This window comes from Doryrhamphus excisus, linkage group LG16 (genome assembly GCF_037039965.1).
Source record: "Doryrhamphus excisus strain RoL-2023G ecotype Guam linkage group LG16, RoL_Dexc_Guam_v1.1, whole genome shotgun sequence".
NCBI lineage: Eukaryota > Metazoa > Chordata > Actinopteri > Syngnathiformes > Syngnathidae > Doryrhamphus > Doryrhamphus excisus.
Window position 1 is genome coordinate 760,909 of NC_136372.1, and position 20,407 is coordinate 781,315.

Below are 20,407 nucleotides of genomic sequence, written 5' to 3' on the forward strand. Positions count from 1 at the left end.
TGTGGCACGGCTCCACTTCCTGCTTGCTCCAACTTTTCTTTGTAGTTCTGATGTGTCGGGCTGATTAATTGGAAAGGAAAGCGTTGCGCTTCCGGCCCTCCCTCTTCTCATTTCTCCCATTTGATTCCCGCCACCGAGGGGGCAGATGTTTGCGAGGAGGCCGCCGTTCAAAACCGGTTTGATCTTGTTTGGATTTTCATAAACACGATTGGAATGTGAGCTGCCGTCCTCTGCATTACTGTACGTGCGTGTGTGTGTGTGTGTGTGTGTGTGTGTGTGTGTGTGTGTGTGTGTGTGTGTGTGCGTGCTGATGGTGCATGTAAACACGGGCCCTGCTGTGCATCACCATTACAGCTTGTGTCAACATGCAAACATTGCGGCGCATCAATCAACGTGCACAGAGCTATTACGTTAAAAGCCTATTTGCCCGACGTATCCCTCGCCAAGATGGCCTCTCGCGGTGGGAGGAGCCGGCGTATCGGCAGCCTCATTGATTGATTGATGGTCTCGGGTGACGCGGGGATTGATCCGGCTTGCCAATGAGCTACGGGCGCTTTCCTGGCCAGAGGACATGCAGCACACACTCGCACAAGGCTTCTAATGAGAATTCTCACTTATTTTCAACCGCGCGCCAGCGAACGCATCACTCACCGCGACTAGTTGTATGGGGGCTGGGGGCTGGGGGGCAGTGGTGCACTACGTTTCCAAATGATTGGAATACACGTAAGATGCTGATGATATGATGGGACAACAGATCCGTCTTGCTAGTTTGTACTTTATCCATGTATCATCCATGAGTATTTGTATTGTATTGTACTGCAGTATTTGTACCCCACGTAAGGGATCCATTGACGGGGGAAGACCTAGCGTGTTTACACCAACAAGGACACAAAAATCAATATTTTTAAGATAACATGACTTGAATGCCAACACATCCTCTTTTATAGAAAATATTATTTGTTTCATTTTCATTTTTTTTCATTCATATTTCTTATTCATATGACACCAAAACTTTATGTTTTATTGAAAATGGAAGAATTTGGTGAGTCAGTCTTAGGTGCAATAACACTGATAACACATTATAAATAATTCGTACATCAAATGTATATTAAATATGATATAATAACAAATATTGAGATACGTATATTTGAGTGTAGAATGAAGTAAGATTAGAAGGTGGCTAAAGCAATTTTGACATTGACACGTAATTCACTGAGTAGCAGAAAGTGTTTTATTTTTGCCTAATTTAATGTTTATTTTATTATTTGAATAGTTTGTTTTTAAATATTGAAAATTATCAATCAGTCTATTGAAGTCTATGCATGTTAAAGTACTAAGATATGGTCACGGAAACAGGTTGAAGGACCATGTTGGCCCCCCGTGCTTGGGCCCCAATGCTTGGGCCCCAATGCTTGGCCCCCACTGATTGGCCCCCGGTGTTTGGCCCCCACTGTTTGTCCAGCGGTCGTAGTGCATGCGCTGCATCGTGTCCCGTTTGACGGCGCCGGCAGCTCGTTAAAAGCGCACCACGGCGCACGTGCGCAGATGAATGCGGCGCGAGGCCATCCCTCAAAGCGGCGGGAATAATTAGAGTCAGGCTTCCAACAGAATGGCCGTGTCACCGGAGGAAATTGTATTTTTATTTACTGTGTGGGGCCTCCCTCGCGCTCGGGCCCTCGTCTGCGTCCTAAAGGCGCTGTCAGCGGCGGCGTGATGCATCTCCCGCGTTTGTATGGCCGCGCCTTTCCACGTGTGGCCGCGCTCCATTCGTTACCCGCACCTGGCATTTGTATTCCGCTGCTGACTCGTGCAGGTTCACACGCTCCCAAGTCGGGAAAAGCTGCTCTGCAGAGGAAGACTCGGGCCTGCTGGGGATGCTTTATTGCCGTCATTCTAATGCGCTCCATTATTTGAAGTCTTCATTTAGTCTTTATTTATCACCACGAGACAATACACCATATTGGGTCTATGAGAACGAGATGCCACGCGATATTCCTTATCAGGAATTTTAAGGCTATATCTTCGTCTTGTCTACTAATATGATTTCTACAGTCTCTTCTGCACCATTTGTGTATGCTAGCAGCAATTGGCAATATTTATTGTGATGAGTTCAGCAATGCACAGAGTGAACCCTCTTCCTGCAGGAGGATAATGGACATACTATAGGCATGCATGTACTGTAGCATCATTTATTATTTACTATTTCCTAAGAAGAAATCTAGTCACAAGATCTTGTAGCATGATCTCATGACACCTCTATTTATTTATCTATCACCCCCCCCCCCCCCTCCCCCTCTCCCCAGCACAACGGGAGGGATAGACTGGTCAGGAAGGTGGAAGACCTGGGTCCAGTTTAATTGGCGGAAATAAACGGAGTGTGTCCTCAAAGTGCCGGCTTGTCCGCATTTAGCAGATTCCTTTTTCTTGTTTACCTTTGGCCAGAAGGAGCGTTTGTTTATGAAGGAGCGCTTGAATCTAATAAAGCCCGAAGGCGGGAGCGGCGCGCTCTGCAGGCCGGTAATGCAAACAATCCAATTTGCCGTGTGTGAGCGCTGTGCCGGCATGTAGGAATGGGATTATTATCTGAAATGGGCCCAGCAGGTGTTGCCGTGATACAGTGTCATCTCGGGGGGAGGGGGGGGGGTGCTTAAAGTCCCAAAGATGCTTTTAAGAGGAGCATCTAACGAGCGCTGCCCGTTAGCATCATCGCTGCCACACTAACTTCCTGTTGGGGGTCGTTCGTCTTGCTGAAGGGGAGCACTGCAGTGGTCAGCCGCTACCACTTCCACACTGGATTCCTTTCCCACTACACCCCCCCTCCCAAAGAGCTCGGCCTTCTTCCCAGGGGGACGAACATTCATTATTCAGGACAGGAACACACACACACACAATGAGAGAATCCCTGGCAGGCGACAGGGACTCCACCAGATCGCTACTTCCTATAATTGGAGCGAGCGGCGTGCCCGAGTGTGTGGGAGTGCTGCCTCAGCGATCGGCCGTTCAAAGAGCCGTTCAGCAGTGTCAACGTTAGCTCGCTCGTTAGCCACCGCGGTTTTCAGACCCGCACGCTGACTTTGCATGCGTGAGACGGAATCTGAATCCCTCCTCTTCCTCTTCCCCATGCTCACCTTCTTCCCGAGATCAGCGACTTATGTGCGAGTTTTCCCAAGCTTTGGGGAATTACCGGCGCTCCATCACGGATAATCACAGTTAATAAGGCTTCTCATTAAGGAGACGAGGATCACGGGTCATTAATATTGTTAATATCTTCTCCTCTTCGCTCCCGTCCATCTCCCGGCCCGCCTGAGGGGAGTGGAAACAAGGGGGGGTGGGGGGGGGGGTGATGATGATGAAACGATTGTGCTGAATCAAAGTTATCTCTCAAATCTTAATAAGTGGAATTTAAGTCTGATTAGATGAGCTTTGGACGGCTTCAAAGAATCCCGCCCCGCTTGTCCCTCCCCCCTGCGCCAATCAGGAATGACGAATGCAAGCCCGGGCACCTGTTCTCCATCCCGGCGTCCCGGTGGGAGGGGTCCTTCTCGGTGACGGCGTGGTAATGAGAGTGGCACGCTCCCCTCATTTGCATATGTTTGCCATTGTCACAGCGGTCACGGAATGTCATGTTGGGAATCCTGCATGCCTAAGTAATGACATCTTGTCCCCGTGAGGGGCGGCGCGCCACGGCGAATTAACATGACAATCAGCTGCTTGGGAGACGACGCTGGCATTTTGTCACCGGCCAAAGTGTCATGGTTGGATCATCAATAACAATGACGCACTTTGTTCCCATTCCCGTTGGTCCGACGTTGCATTTGGGAACAGGCCACTTTCCAGAGTTTCAGTCCCACTCCTGGCCGCATGCCGTTCAAATCCATAGCATTTGCATTTCAAAATAAGAGAAATGTTTCCCAGGAATATCACCCGCGCCAGCGACTGCCTACAGTCATGTGACCGTCTAGTTTTCCTGTGGGCTGCTTTTATTTGGGAAGCTTTACTCACCAAATCGGGAGGACCCCGGGAAAGAAGGAAGGGTAAAACACGGAGAAAACGGGAGGCTTTCCAGGCGAAACCTGCCCGGTATGTTGTTGTTGTTTTCCATAAATTCAAGGAAGAACTGGAGAGTTGAGTTGTAATGTTTGACCCCCTCTTAAAGCAAAAGTGAACTGTCATGGCCGCCAGCCTGGCAGCTGTCCTATCTAGTCTTCGAAGGGAATGACCAGGATGGCCGAGGGCGTTCCCAGCATAAAACAAGGTAGCTGAGCACGTGTAAATACCGTATGTGAATATGTGAATATGTGATGCAACAAAAGAGACGACAGTCGGCTGTTTTGGCGCCGCCATCCGTCACGTTCAGCCGACGGCTTCCTCGGAAGGCCGGCGTCCTCACGGGCCGACAACCCTGCTTCTTTTTCCCCGTGTTTTCCGTGAGCGGGCGTCTTCATTACACGTCACGAGGGTTCAAAGTGATCCGGTCTTTATTAAACGGCGTCTTGGAGCCTCGGGGGCGTCACTGAGGGCGCCGCCGTCTCGGCGCGAGCATCCGCGGGCCACGTAATGAACAAATCAGCAAGGGACTGAAGAAAATGAACTCTTTCTAATACCGTTCAGTCCGAAGCCCGGCGTGCAAATAAGCGCTCGCCATAACGAGGACAAATCAGGTTAGAGGGGACGGAACGCGTGTGACACGTGAAAACGATTAAGCCTCTCGGAGAAGGGCGGCGGGAACCGAAATTGCCTCAAAGACGGCCGGCGTTTCTTCTGGTGAATTGATTTTTACACAAATGAGCTGGGAAATGGAAAGACGGGACTTTTCCAGGCCGGGAACGCGAGACCAAACAATAACGGGCTCCTCCCCCAAGCATGAAGGCGCTGCGGCGGCGAGGAGGAGCAGGCTTCCACCGAGGAGGTGGCGGCGCCGTGAATTTGCATTAAATTGGGTTTCTTCTCCTCGTGCGCCTTCCCGCCGGGCTGTAATTGGCGGCTGTGGGGGAGGGGAACCCGCCCAAGGTGTTGCGTTGTTGTTTACCAGCCGAGTCTCGGCTCACCTTGGAACGGCGCCGCTCGTAATTAGCCGCAGCCTCTGGTGACGTTACCGGGCCGAGTTGCAGGAAGATCATGTGGTCCGCCTAATTAGTCGGACCAGGCCGCCTTTATTTATGCGCCTCTGAGACAAAACCAACGCCGGCTGGAAATCGACTCCTCGCCGTGCAAAACGAGATGTTCTCCTGCAGCTGGGATTTGCTTTGTGTTGCGTCACCCGGTCCACGGCCCGGCAGGTCTGGACTTGAGAGGAAGGGGAAACAACATCTGGTCTTTGTCGTGGCGCTGCCGCTGCACGCCGCTGCATGCTGCTGCACGCCGGCCTCCCATTAAGCCGACCGGGAGAATCGGACGCAATCTGCAGCCGCACTTCCTGCAAAGAAGCTTTGCTGAGAAATGATCGGGGCCGTGAGTAACCGAGCCGGAGCCATAAAGCTGCCCACTCCATCAGCGCCGCCCACCCGCTGCAGCGCAGATTGATCAGCACGCTCCCATTTGAGTGATTTCCCTCCGGATCCAAAGCGGCGCAATTAGTCGCCCGCTGTATTTTGCCTCGGCGCTGACCCGCTGCTGCACACATGAGTCAGAGCAGCACTCTGCCAATATGACTTCCTCCTAAGAGCTCCTCTATTTGCACAGCTCGTCTCCTCTTGGCCTCTCGACGCCGCTAAAGAGGATCACGGATCGCTGGCGGCCGGCCAAGCGCTCGCACCTGCAGAGATAGACGAGGCTTTAGCGGCGACGGCGAGGTTAGCGCCCGTCAAAGTCTCACTCTCTCGCTCTCTCTCTGAGGCGGCGGGTGGCGCCGGCGAGCTCGCCTGACCTCTGAGGCGGCTCACGCTCCGAACAAAAAGTCCACTCCAGAAGTCATCTCCTTAAGTGAGAATTCCCAATCCAATTTGACATTAGACGCTGGCGGCCAGATCAATAAAAGTTACTCTTCATATTGGAGGCCACGTTTAGGCGGAAAACGGCAGCGGGTCACGGAGGTGGGAGCGGTGGGGGGTGAGGGGGTTCAAGTGCCGGCAAAATCGGCAAGAACGAGCTCGGCTCCCGTCCGCACTCCGGACGCTCACTTCCAGTCCACTCGTTGGTCACGTACATCAGAGGACGGCAAAGATCACAGGAGAGCTAACGCTACTTTGTGTTTTGCTAACGAGCTCTGCGCCCTCTTCCTCCTCCGCACGTTCTCCACGCTGCCCTTTCAAAGCTCCTCCCCACGGCGCTCAGCCTCTTTAGCGCCGTGGCGCTCCTCCCTGACACTTCAGGCTGCGTCGTGCAATCTTGTTAGTGCACGGCTTTGTTTTCTGACCGTCCTGCACGGCATCATGGGTAGCGCCTTTGCTAGTTCAGTATACCAGTACCATACTTTTCAGTATTTAGTTGTTCCCAACCGAATTAGTTCATCACATAAGAAAGCATGTGAATCCTTGAAATCATAATTAGAAAACCGCAAGACACGCCATTCCACGGAATTCCACGGAATGATATGCAGGAAAACTGACTAGTTTGTTACGTGGAATGTTTGGCCGAGCGACAACCGAGATGGACTATCGGCGAGGTCATACAGAAGCAGGAACAAGTGGCGACTGAAAGAGCGGGCCGCATCAAGGCGGCGACACCCCCTGATTGTCGAGCTAGCAATGATAGCTCCTTCTCGTGGAACCGAGTTCTTCTCGTGGTCGCCTGTCTTCTTCGCTTGATATTTACCTCAGGATGATCCAGCATCAGCTTCTTGACCACCGTGTCGGTTTCCTGTCGTGATGCCGCACGGCAGGGCTCAAACAAGTGGCCAATGAGCGACAAGCCCAGCGCTGCTCTTAAGGCACCAAGGAGTGAGGTTTACACCAGGTAGCATCCATTAGGAACGTCCGCCTCGGAGCTCTAGGACCACCGCCGTGATGAGGAAGAGTCTGATCTCCGCTACGTTCCTGTTTCTCCGCTGCTGAGCTTTTGTGTTTCTCCGGCGGCGGCGGCGGCAGCGTCTCGTTGTTGTTGATGTTGATGATAACGCTATTCCAGCTTCCATGCGGGCATCTCTGAGCTGTCAGGCCAGGAGGTGCTTCGCCTTCTGTGGCCACGTTTGGCTTGAAGATAAAAACAAGCTTTCAAATTGCCGACATCAAGAGCTTCCTTGAACGAGGAAGCGTGTTATATAACGGCGTGACTGGAGGGAGCGGGAAAGTGGAGCACAGGGGTAGATTAAAAAAAGTTTCTGCATAAAGAGAGATGGGGTGGGGTGGGTAGACTATCATAAAGAAAGAGGTGGTGGGGGGGTGGTGCGAGCCCCCCTCCCCTCTCAAGGCTTCCTTCCTTTCATTTGGATAATGGAGCATCGCCTTAATTGGCCGAGCGCTTTTTCAGCTGAGGTTTGTTTGCCAACACGTCTGAGCAGAATTATTTCCACTACATTTACAGCACGGCTCTCTCATTAAACTAACCCCCCCGACAAGCAGACCCCCCCTGGCCGGGCGGGGCGGGATGTGCTTGAGGAGGCCGAGCGGCGGCGAGGAATAAAACAAGTTTATCTCCCATCTCGCCGTCCTCAGCCGGCTTGTAAAGGAGGGAAAGTTGTCTTTTGGGGGGGGTTGGAGTTGGGGGGGGTATTGTTTCTCTCCAATCATAAAGCGGCTGCTGTGTGTGTTCTGCTCGCTCTCTTTTCCCAAAGAATTACGTCCTCGGCTGCCGTCGGGTGCATCTTTAAATTTGCCGGCTTGTTATTGGAGTCTGGCGTTATGGCCCCGCCTTGGCGCGGCACAGCACGGCTCTGCTCGTTAGTACGCAATCTACGACGACAACACAGCGAGAGCTGAGCAACCGGAGTCCATTAGCGGCGCCGATCATCATCACGTGCACGGGGGACCCAGACGCTCCTAGCAAACAAGTGCTACTAGCACGCCATGGCGTTTGTGTGTGACACTAAGTGCTTGTTTGTCAGCGCTGGCTGGGAAAGTCCCGTCGGATCTTCTCCAAACTCTCGCTGATGGTTTTGCGTTAGCGTGAGGAGCCCGTTGACTTCAAAGACTATTAGCGGCGTCCCACTCCGGAGGACACGCGGCACACAGAGTCATGAACGAGTCGTTCAAAGCTCACGGGTACTTAACTCCTACACTCGCTCGGGTTTGTGTCACATCTAATCCTAATTCCTAAATCATCTCATTTGATGGTCTTCCGCCCCTCCCGCTTGGCGACTGACGACCAAGTGAAGCCATTAAAGTCAAAAAGCCGCCATCAGGAAGTGACATGCTCAGGCTAAGCAGCCTCGCCGGTTGGGGGCAAAGGTTCCAATCAAAGAGCGATCAATGAACGAATCGTTCCTTCTTCTCCGTGTTCATTAGCGCTGATCAAGGGTCTCGCTAACAGAGGGCGGCGTCTTGAGGTGGCCGCTCTCCAGATGCCCCGCTGTCCCGCCTTGTAATAGCTCTAACGTGTGTGTTTGTGTGTGTGTGTGTGTGGCAGGGTAACCAAGAGGCCGCCAACCCCCCGGAAGCGATGGCCCAGACCTACACCCCGGCCCAGTACCCCCCGCCCCCACAGAACGGCATCCCCGCCGAGTTCGCCGCACCGCACCCGCTCCCGACGCCGGACTACAGCGGGCAGAGCCGCGTCCCCGAGCACGCCATGACGCTGTACACGCCCACCCCCACGCACAGCGAGCCGGCCGGCACCGACAGCAGCACACCCAGCATCACCGCCCCCACGACCGCACCGGTCAGTGTCGCTCAGCACCTGCAAACACTCTTCTCCTCCACAGGCCGCCAGCAAGTAAACACCTTTCACTCTTCTCTATGACATCAATGTTTACCACCTGGGGGGGGCTACTTGTGTGGGGGGGGGGGTACTTTGGACCGTGCACGTACATTACGGCCATCTTTAGGCGTCTCTAAAGTCTGAACCAGATGATGTACACAAAATAGACGTGCATGATGAACTTCCTTTCAATCAACTTTATTTATTAGAACAAATATTGTTGACTTTCTTTCTTTCTGTTTGTTACGTTAGACATTTAGCGCCGCTTTAAATCCTTGCATTGAATTGCATGAGATTGTGTAGCAAATAAGATAAATAGTTTGATCTCGGACATGGAGGGCTTATCTCCAAGCTTTGGCTCATTAAAGTTTGAAGTGAAGATTCATGAATAAAACAGCTGGAAATATTCTATATTATTGCATAGAACACAAACGTGCAAACGGCAATGCTTTTCCAGACGCATAACGTGGACTACTTTGCTATTCCGGCAGCACTTAAAGTGGCATTATGATTGGAATCCTATTTTTTTCCAACATTGAACTACTTTTTTGCAGGGTATGCAAAAATGCGGCGCATTAATGCGAGTTACGCAACCACATGGAGGTTAGCTAAACTGGAGTGCAGTGGGGGCGGGGGGGGGGTGTTGCAGTAGACATGAATGATTTAGGCCCCTCCTGGGGGGGTGCGGAGGGGGCGTGCTCCTGAGAGAAGCGCCTTCCTGCAACTGGGTGCAAACATTGATCAAACATCCTGCCAACATCTCCTCCGTGACGTGACGGGAATCTCGGCTCCGACTCATTAGCCGCGTTAGCAGGAAGCGCTTGGCAAACTGCAGGCGTCGTCGCACAAAGCCGGCAGTTTAGCCAATTTGTTAAATAATACATTTCATTCTTTGACCCGCCGCTCACCTTGACGGCAGGCGGATGGAGATAAAAGCCAGGATGACGTGGCGCTAAAGCTTGGCAAACGCGCTCCCGAAAGACGAGCAACGCCCGCGGAGATGAAAACTAAGACCTCCAGGCGCTCTTCTTTCACGCGGCGTGAAAACACCTGCCGGGAGAGGTCAGCGCTCGGCCACCCCCTTATCTGGGTCACCCCCACTCGCTAAAGTGTTAGCTTTTACGTCGCCGCCTTCTGCCGCCATGCTAACAACTGCTAGCTAGCCCTCATAGAGCGGCGCCTCGTCGCCCGTGTTTGATTTGCGGGGTGTGTGCGGTGTACAGTCGACACACCAGAGAGTTTAAAGCCGGCAGAGCCCCCCGCCCCCGTCATCTTCTTCTTCTTCTTCCCCCTCCGACGGCAAACACCACTCCATCCCTCGCCGGCTCCTCGCTCGCTCGCTCGCTCTCTCGCTCTCGCAGCGATTCATGTGCACCCCCGCTGGGAAGAAAGCCTGGAGATGGTGGCCGCTCACACATGAGAGGGCGCCCTCCTCCTCCTGGCTCCACATGTTGTCAGGGAGGATGCCGGGAAGGGGGGTGAGATTAGTGGGGTGTAAACAGAGAGTCTAATCCTCGGGGGCTGCTGGCGTGGTGTCGCCCACCGCTGACTTCTGCCAGCTTTAATGGCACAAGCAGCCTGTTTGTTGGGGGGGCGGGGGGCGGAGGGGCGCGCACGGGCCCGGGCGCCTTTTGATTAGGGCGCCCTGCAGACACACAGATTGAAATAGCGGCTGCCCCCCCCCCTCCAACCTCCCTGCTGCTCCCTCAACGCCGCTTTTCCCTGCACGTTCTCCGCACACGGCCGCTTAAAAAGGAGCAGGAAGGTTGCGTGACGAGCGGAATCTCGGGTTGTTTTAATGAGTCCTCCCTCGCCGGCTGTCCAGCGCCGCGTCCTCGCGCTCCGAGAAGGTGTTGTCGTCCACCAGCGGACCTCTGGGGGCCGTGTTCAAACAGGGTGACTTGAAAGGCGGGATGAGGAGCGCCGATCCCGGGAGATGTCGCAGAGGGCTGCTGAGCGTCGGCCTCGTTATCTGGCTGGCTTCAAATAGTCCGAGGTCGGCTTGAATTTCATGAGTAATCATTCTGTGTTCAGATAACAAATTAAGGCGGCGGCGATGGCGGCGGCGGCGGCGGCGGGCAGCACTCAATTCCACATTTTCCACAGTGTGAGGACCCTCCAAGGGGGATTCTGGGCAGCTGTGATAACGTGCACACAAAGCGTGTCGCCGTGCACGCGGGATGACGCTCCCTCCTGAGCCCGGCCGCCATCGGGGGTGTGGCCGCCATTGTTTGTGTCATTGTTGGCAAGCCTTGACTGCGGCGGTCTCGTCGACGCTGAAATTCAAACAAGTCAATCTGCACCTCCAAGGACGGCGGAAGGTGAAGACCTCGCCGTTATTTCATCGATTCCATTTTCTGCATGAAAGACTAGAAGAAATCCTTGAAAGTCTGAAGAAGAGCGACTGAAAAGTCGTGGAAACAAGAATGTCGTCCCTGAGGGGGATCGGACTCTTGAGCAGATGAGGCTTAAGGCGGGTAAGACCACGGCTAAATGACGACTAGATGCATCCATATACTCCACCGTATGGCTCTATACTTTATCGGGATTGGTGAACGCCAACCACTGGAAGATTGTTTGAGGAGCGGATGTTGGCAGACCTTGTTGGCATTCCAAATCCTGTCGGTGAATTTCCATCAAATAGTTTAGAAAAGTCAGCGGGCCGCAGTTTTCCCATGGAAGTGTTCATGCTTGCCTCCATCCAAGACTCCATCCAAGAGAAATGAAGCTGGTTCCTCACAAGCTCCTCCCACCTCAGCAGCACTCCAGTTAAACATCTCCTCCATGCTCTTTGGAGACCATGCTACTGTATTCTTCCCAAACACCAGGAGGCGATGAAGAATCAAGATGGGACATTTTGATCCCCAACGCACACAGTAGAATCCGATGCAATCTACCTGCTTGGCAGCGTTCCGATGGGATCTTTGGAACGTAATGCCACTCCGCATGGAGCGGCAAAGTGCTGAGCCCAGCCGTTTGCAAAGAACAGCGAGGGAGGCTTTTAGAGAAATGGCGGAACAGGAAGCCAGCGAGCCGCCGGAGGTGACAGCTCTGTTCTCCCGCTCGCGTTGGCACCGACGCCCGAGTCCTCGTGTCCCGCCTCCTCCCGCTTCCTCTGACAGCAGCTGTCGGGACGGCAAAGCGGCGCTGATGGTGGCGTCCCGTGGTGGAACTTTGCAGGTCGGTAGTTTCTTCAAGAGCGAAAACGGGCTGGCAGGTAGGCAGGGAGGAAGGGAAGGAAGGAAGGGAAGGTTGTGTAGGAAGGAAGGGAAGGTTGCGTAGGAAGGGAGGAAGGCGGCCAGGTCCGGGTGGTTGGGAGGTAGGGGCCAACAGGAAGGAAAAGAAAATCTCCTAGCTGCTTCCAAGACTTCAATTCCAAGCAGAGTTAGTTGGTTGTTCCCAAACTTAAGTTTGGGAATGGTCAGGATATTGCAGGATATTCCTAAGGACGCACATGAGTTGGTTTACTCATGGCCCGTGGGTCGAATCGGGTCGGTCTTGAACCATTTTCAACGGTTTCTGAAAGCCGAGCTTCTGCGCTTCCCAGTGATGTCCATGTCATTCCGGTGCTGCTCCGAGAAGATGAGGTTTTGATACAAAGCAGAGTGGGGGTTTGTTTGCAAAGGTGCTTTAAATAATATTAACGGTAACGCCCGTGTCGTTGTTCGTGCATCCCGGGTTTGGCGTGCTGCCCGACAGGAGAGGAAGTCCATCTGCAAACACGGCGCCGGTCGTGATAAAAGCGCCGGAGCGGTAGGACAGCGGCGCTACGCCGACACGGGCGGGAGGTCGACAGCGTGGCCCCTGAGCGATGAGGCGGATTGACCTGCGGGGGGGCATCCGGTACCTTGTCGGCCTCTGCGGTCGCGGCATCTGTCTACAATGTGTCACCCCCGGGCCCAACATGGCCGCTCAGGCTATTAACCTCCCACGCTCGGCAGTTAAGACGCCGCCAGCAGAATCTCTCTCCCACAAATCCACTCCCACCTGCGCCGGCCCACCCTGCGGCCCTCGTGTCCTTCTGCCAGTTGCTCACCGCTGCGGCGGACTCGGGCGGGGCTCAGTCCTTACCTGGGGGGGGGGGGCGACAGAGCGGGACCTTGAATGAAACAAGCGTCAGCGCTCCCAACGTGTGTCAGCGTCTCAGAATGGGCCATAAAGAGCCAATAAAAAATGGCAGCCATGGCAGTGGAGATTGTCATTATGATAATGAGAATAATAAAGACCATCATCATCACCATCAAGATGATGATGATGATACTGTCATGATGAATTACAATGAATAAATCCCTAACCCATTTTCTAAATGCTTGCAAATGGTTCACCAAGAGGGGCCTGCAGCCGTGTGACGCCGACCCACCCGGGACCCGGGACCAGTGTGTGTGTGTGTGTGTGTGTGTGTGTGAACAGTGAGCTTGGCGTGCGGCGAGCGCTCCTCCCAGGAGGCTCTGCAGGTCATTGACTGTTTGACACTTCCACCTTCTTGTGTCTCAGCCCCCCCCCCTCCTGTGCAGTCATCTCAAAGCTTGAATCTTCTGTTCTTGGAGCTCCTTTAATCTTTCATTCACCTTTTTTTGCTTCCACATGAGCCCCCCAAGTGGTGACGTAATGGAAGCTCGTACTCGTGGTGGGGTGTTGACCTTTGCACTTTGAGGAAGACCTAGTATTTCCGAAGACAACGTCAGGTCAGGCCAGAAGCTGGCGTCGGCCGATATCGTTGTTCTTAAAATGATCCTAACTTGAAGTCCATAACCGCATTCCCCACCTTTGAGGGGTGGGATGCCCCTCTCAGGGGGTGTGGGGTCCTTCCTTCAGTACCTTTACTGAAATTAATACATTAATAAAATAAATAATAAAATAAAAATGAAATGCTTCTCCATGTTGCATGTAGGACCAGGTCCTGGTGCAGACCAGGAAAAAAAAAAGTTTGGTCCACGTGGAATCCATCAGCGGCGCCACGGAAGGAAACGAGCGGGATCCGTCAGCGACGTCCGACACGTCATTTGTACGGAAATGTCAGAACGGCGTTGGCATAATGATGGAAATAACAACAACCTGAGGGCTGCGGGCCTCGCGCGCACACGCCGCCGATAATGTGTCTTTAGTCTAGACGTGTCAGGCCGCCGTGGGATCTATATCCACGCCTTTTTGTCAGCGCCTTCAATCTTCCACGTAGCTCAAGAGCTAAGTGCAAGAGATTAATACGCGTATTTGTGACGCCGCGGCTCCGCTCTGACATTATAAGTCATCGGCTGTTTATCGTTTCGCCTTTCTCGCTGGATTGAAAAATGACTGTCGCGGAATAACTTAGTCAGCCCCCACCGCCATCCGAGCGGTGGCGTGTACCGCTGCGGCTAACGAGCGCCTTGTCTTTCCTGTGTTTGATTGCCTCCAGCAGACAGATGACGTGACGCAAACGGACGTCTCCCAACACTCCGACTCTTCAGAGAAGCAGCAACCCAAAAGGTTACACGTCTCCAACATTCCCTTCCGCTTCCGGGACCCCGACCTAAGGCAAATGTTCGGGGTGAGTACTGGCCTTCTCGGACAACACGGATCACGCTCCATCCATCCATCCATACATTCATTTTCTATGGCCGATAATAAGTTGGACTTACTGATCACAAAGCTGACTTTGGGGGGAGGCGGGGTACGCCCAGCACCTTCACACCTCTGGACAACCTAGAATCTCCAATTAGCTTAACATGCCTGCTCTTGGAATCTGGAGGAGCCAAAAGTAGGAAACCCAAGGAGTTTCCCAAACGGACATCCCCAACCTTGATCTCCTGGTTCTGCAGCTAGCATGCTAATCACCGTGTCATGTCCTCCCAAAAGGAGGATTTAGTAGACATTTAGTTGACTAATGTCAGAGGTAACTGACCTAAGCCTGACACACGCGGCCCCGCCGGGGCTCCACCCCGGGTCCACCGACCCCCGCCAAGCGTGAGCTGACCCGAGCTGTCAACCGGTTGTCCAGCGCAGCCCTCCAGGCATCAGGTGAGCTTCACCGAGGTTCTTTCCCACAATCCCAGCAGCTGTCCACAAGTAAGGACCGGCTAAGGTGGTCTCACCCGAGGGGAGGCGAGAATGATGGCTGACATGCTAGCGCTAATGTAGCGTCTCCAGCACACCGCTTTGATAAAGGAAGCGGGGCAGGTCCGTCTTCCGCTTAATGAGGCAAAGACTCACGCCTCAATAAAAGCTTTCATCAGAGGCGAGAACGTGATTGGTCCAAAAGTGGACTTTAAACCTTCCCGGCTAATTGGACTTTTAGAACCCAGATGCGATGGCGAGACGGCATCGGGCCCGTCTGTGGCGTTATAAATGGCCGACAACATGGCCGCTCTCTCACCTCTCTCGTTGGCTTTATTGTTCCCGCCGCCGCTCGTCCGGAATCCAAATGGCCTCCGTAATTAGCTCGGACCCCCCTCGCCCGCATGTCGCGGAGCTCGGGATTGATCGTCTGCGGTGGCGCTTGGCAGGGGGACAGTGGAGCTCCGCCCTCTGACATGGCGGCCACAAAAGGCCTTTGTGCCGTCACTTCATCCCTCAGCTCCTAATGGCTGCTGGAGCTCCATACGCCATTAGCGCGATAAGCGTTAGCACGAGCGCCAGGCGCGGCGAGGAGGAGAACGCTCCGCCTGCTGGCGTGTCGCAAACACGGAACAAGCGGGGAGGGCCCCGGATTCCCCAGCCCCCCCGCCACGGGGTGAAGGGTGCACGGAACCAGTAGGTCCTTAACGAGGCGCTGAATGAAGGGCTCATTAGGAGGACCTTAAGCGCTAATTAGGAACTCTGATCTCTGAGAGCTCGCGAGTGAAAACACTCCAAGTCCAAGTGAGCGCTGCTGGAGGGGTTGGGGCCACTTCAATCAGGACCTCTAGCCCCCCCCGCCCCCTCCGCTCTCGCTGTCACACGGACTGCTGGGCCGCAACGTGCGCTCCGACGTTTGAGCGCTCGGGCCTGCTATTATGTAATTACGGGCCTGGGAAGAGCGGGGAGATATTGTAGCTAATCACACACGTCTGCCTCCACGCCGTTTGTTGCTTTCACGGCAGGAAGTCTTCTGTCAAGTACCAACAACGCCGCGACTTAACCGTGGCTTCAACGCTCGTCTTGTTGCCATGACAACCCACAGTCTCTGGAAATCAGACCCGGAGAAAAAGTGCCACCATAAATCCTTAATGGATGAGCTTGATGAGAAATATTTATTTTCTTTCTCTCGTATTGTATTATTTTAATAAATGGCCTTCTGGTGAAAATGAAGTTTTCACCGTTTTTATGGCGCAATCATTTCCGCTTCTCCTGACGCGGTTAGAAGACATTTGCATATTTATTTGGAGAGAATAATGGATGTTTGACGCATTTAACATGGACGCCGTCCTGGCGTCCTCCACGTTGCTATTGGGTCCTCCATCGATCTCCGTGGCGTCTGTTGTTCTGCTGACGCAGCTGTTTGCGCTCGTGGGCGGCGGCGTCGCTGGCGAACGTGGAGCGGTCCCGTGTGGAAATGCGACTTCCTGGGAAACAAACGAGTCGATGCCGCCAGCCGATTACGCTCGCTTTAAACAATTAGCATCTGTGCGTGGGGGATGGCGGGGGATGGCGGGGGATGGCGGGGGATGGCGAGGGACGCCACGCTGCGATGCCAACGCCTGCACGCTTCGTGATGGAGCTGAGAGCCTGCGGAACGTTTTCCGGATCTAAATGAGAGAATCCTTATTAGCGAATCAGTCAGAGCTCCCGCTCGTCCCCGCCGAGCGCCGACCGCACGGAAGGTCCATTTCTTCCCCGATGTGCTGAAATGGAGGCGATGCAGACCGCTTGACGGGCTAATTACTTTTAATGAAGTAATGCGGCGGCTGCAGACAGCAATTAAAAGCGACTCTCGCTCCACTCGTTAGAGAAGCTCGCACTTTGCTTTCATTCCCAAGCATTCCAGGGCACGCCCGCTAAGCGGAGAGGCTGGAGCGCCAGAGCCCCCGGGGGGGACGGCCCCGGGTCCTGTTGACTGTGAGAGCGCACAAACAAAGAGGATGAAGACGCGGCGGGTGGGGGGGGGCGGCGGGGGCATAACAAGAGAGCAAAGCCGGCCGACTCCTCACAAGTCAAAGGTCCGCCGGAGGCTCGGGAGACAAAAAGACAACTTCCATCTGCTCTTCCTTCCTCAGTCAACAAGCACGCCGCCCGCTAACGCGTTCCTTCAACGAGACTGACGATGAAAGCGGAAAAACGGCAAACGCTTCCACAGCTCATCAGCGCCTTCCCCGCACCCAAGACCCATTTCCATGCTGCCGTAATGTTCCTGTTAAGCTTCCTAACGGCCTCTTCCTCTTCTCTCCTTTCCTCCACAGCAATTCGGAAAGATTTTAGATGTGGAGATTATCTTTAACGAGCGAGGATCCAAGGTGAGTCGAGCAGAACGGCAGCTGCTTCACGCTTCCGCCTCTTCTTCCTTCTTCCTGCTTCACTGACGTGGTGCATGCGGGGTGGCCACTTACACGCCCACGAGTAGTCACGCCGCTTTAGGACTTCCTGCTTAGAACGGACCTTCTTACAGCGTATCTGATCACCGCTGGTTGGGGGGTCGGGGTGGCCCAGGGAGCCCCCTGCCGACCGCCCTGCTGCACTAATACCATTCTCTTCTTCAAATCGGAATTTTTATGTCACTGGCGAAAATGCAGAGCGTCTGGGAAGTCACGTGCAAACGCATCATGTGACACGCGTGTTGCTGGGGTGTGTGCTCCACTGATGATACCGTCATACCGTGACGCCATGATATCGTTATACTGTGAAAAAAAGTAGTGTACAGTATTTCAAATCAGAGCATAAATACAAGCACACACAGCACAATATATTAATATTAGCAACATAGATATGATATAAGGGTCGGTTAGTGTATTAATATTACTAATAGAGTTATGATATCAGGTGTATCAATATTAGTGTATTAATATTAGTAACATAGTTATGATATAAGGGCGGTTAGTATATTAATATTAGTAACATAGTTATGATATCAGGTATATTAATATTACTGTATTAATATTAGTACCATAATTATGATATAAGGTGTATTAATATTAGTAACATAGTTATGATATAAGGGTGGTTCATGTATTAATATTAGTAACATAGTTATGATATAAGGGTGGTTAATGTATTCATATTAGTAACATAGTTATGACATAAGGTGTATTAATATTAGTCTATTAATATTAGCAACATAGTTATGATATGAGAGGTGTTTAGTGTATTAATATTAGCAACATAGTTATGATATAAGGGCGGTTAGTGTATTAATATTAGTAACATAGTTATGATATGGTGTATTAATATTAGTCTATTATATTAGTAACATAGTTATGATATGAGGGGTGTTTAGTGTATTAATATTAGTAACATAGTTATGATATAAGGGGCGGTTAGTGTATTAATATTAGTAACATTGTTATGATATCAGGTGTATTAATATTAGTAACATAGTTATGATATGAAAGGCGGTTAGTGTATTAATATTAGTAACATAGTTATGATATAAGGTGTATTAATATTAGTAACATAGTTATGATATAAGGGGCGGTTAGTGTATTAATATTAGTAACATAGTTATGATATAAGGTGTATTAATATCAGTAACATAGTTATATATGAGGGGCGTTTAGTGTCACATCAATGGCTGCCAGCAGGCTCAGTCGGCATTTCCCGGCTGGCCACATGAGACCGGGGGCAGGATGGACCTGCATCCTCCCTCTATCATCATCACACATTTATGCTTGGTGGCCTACAAAGCCATTACCCAGGACCCCCCCCCCCCCCCCCCCCCCCAACCCCGCGCCTTACATAATGAAGCTAGCGGGACATTAATAAACAATATATTTCCTATGAAGCCATTTGCATTCAATATGTTTGTCAGCTTTGAAAAATGGCCGCTCCACTCTGGCCTGTTGTAAGCTAATTATTTGAGTCGTGGGGGGATGGGGGGGGCAGATAGAGGGGGATAACGGCAGTCGGGTGAATGTCCAAAGGATTAATTTTGCCCTCAATTCCTTTTTTGAATTTATTTCTTTATCTCCTTTCCCCCCCCCAAGGACAGGCCGCTGTTATTTATGCCGCCAATAGCGGCCTGCGGATGCGCCGCGTGCACAGCGGATCTCGCCGCTCGCCATCTCTCACATGTATTACATCCCCCAGCAATTATGGGCCGGTGCCGGCCGTAACCCCCCCACCCCCCAGCCCCCAAGCGTGTGTGTGTGTGTGTGTAAAAGCACAGGAATGGGCCGTGTTTGGCCAGCCTATCTTCATACTTGCTCGTCCAGCTTCCCCCTCCGCATAACTCACCAAGGTGACAACCCCCCATGGGAGGAAGCCAAGGAGGGGGGGCCGTCTTGTATTCAGGCTTTCTAATCGACACCCCCTCCCGGCGTATCACTGAGCGTGTTTGCATCAATAAGCAAACGTATTAGTGCAGCCAATCAGAGGCCGTCTGACTGGAATATCAAAGAAATACAAACGACCACAAACACGGCCTCACTTCACACGGCCTTTTTTTGCTTTTTCTTGAGCTATTTGAAGATAATGTTGATGTTTTAAAAGTGGTGTCCAACCTATCCGCTGCAAAAACTCCCCCATTTCATAGCAGCAGCACCCATGTACATCTTCTACATGCACGCTACAAGCTAATATGATTTATTTCCTCCTGTGCCAGCAACAAATAGCCCCATCTTTCAAATAAACGCATGCAAATACCCTTCATGTTAAATCGGGGGGGGTCCAGTCTCCTTCCACCAAGGGCAACATGTACAAGAAATAAAGGATGATGACATTGTATCATCATTATTATTGTTATTATTATTATCATTACTAGTAGTATTATTAGTATTATTATTTGTAGCATCATCATTATTATTATTATTATTTGTATCATCAACATTCTTCTTCTTCTTAGTCTTAATCCTAATTTATTACTATTATTTTTATTATTATTATTATTATTATTACTGGGGCTGTCAAATGATAGTCTAATCTGATGAATCACCATTTTCAAATTATTGAATCATAATTTGTCATCATTTGCAACTGTATCAGAAAGAAAGATAAAAGACCGGGTGGGGTGTACTGAATATTTTAGATGCACAGCATTATTATGTACTATTATTATTAATATGTAGCACCACATTGCAATCTCACTTTAACCTTGTTACCATGTGCCATGAATGGTTGTGTTCAAAGACATCACGTCACTTGTAGAATTCACATTTTCAGTTACACAAAGAAATGTCATTAATGAAATAAATGAAGCAGCTACTTTTACCAGCCGTAATTATCGCAGTTAGTTTTCACCTTTTCTTTTTATTCAACATGTTAAAAGCAACTCGGCGTACGTCACAATATGCTAAATAGTTGAATATATTTGAAGGAAAGCAGCCCACATGGCAGCTTGGCGTTTCAAGATGACAAGGCGACATTTGCCATTTTGTATTCATGGTGCTGCAGATTTGCAGATTTGCAGATTTTTTCTCCAAATATAGGTCATTGATTCAGCAGAAAACACATCTCTATAACCCGAAGTCAGTAAGAACTTCTAAATACACATCCCTCATGTATCGTGGTT

The 20,407-nt window shown here is 51.6% G+C and overlaps 1 protein-coding gene across 11 annotated transcripts in view; it reads left to right on the forward strand.

Moving 5' to 3' along the window:
• The window catches only part of LOC131102883 (RNA binding protein fox-1 homolog 3-like), a 227,654-nt gene that overhangs the window by 169,196 nt on the left and 38,051 nt on the right, over positions 1–20,407 (forward strand). For 8 of the 11 annotated variants that reach the window (XM_058048547.2, XM_058048544.2, XM_078797358.1 and 5 more), the window contains 3 exons: positions 8,503–8,808; positions 14,189–14,320; positions 17,148–17,201. In XM_058048547.2, the coding sequence (XP_057904530.2) occupies positions 8,503–8,808; positions 14,189–14,320; positions 17,148–17,201 (492 nt within the window). The remainder of the gene's footprint in view (positions 1–8,502; positions 8,809–14,188; positions 14,321–17,147; positions 17,202–20,407) is intronic. The other 3 variants (XM_058048549.2, XM_058048550.2, XM_058048545.2) reach the window with 2 other exon arrangements.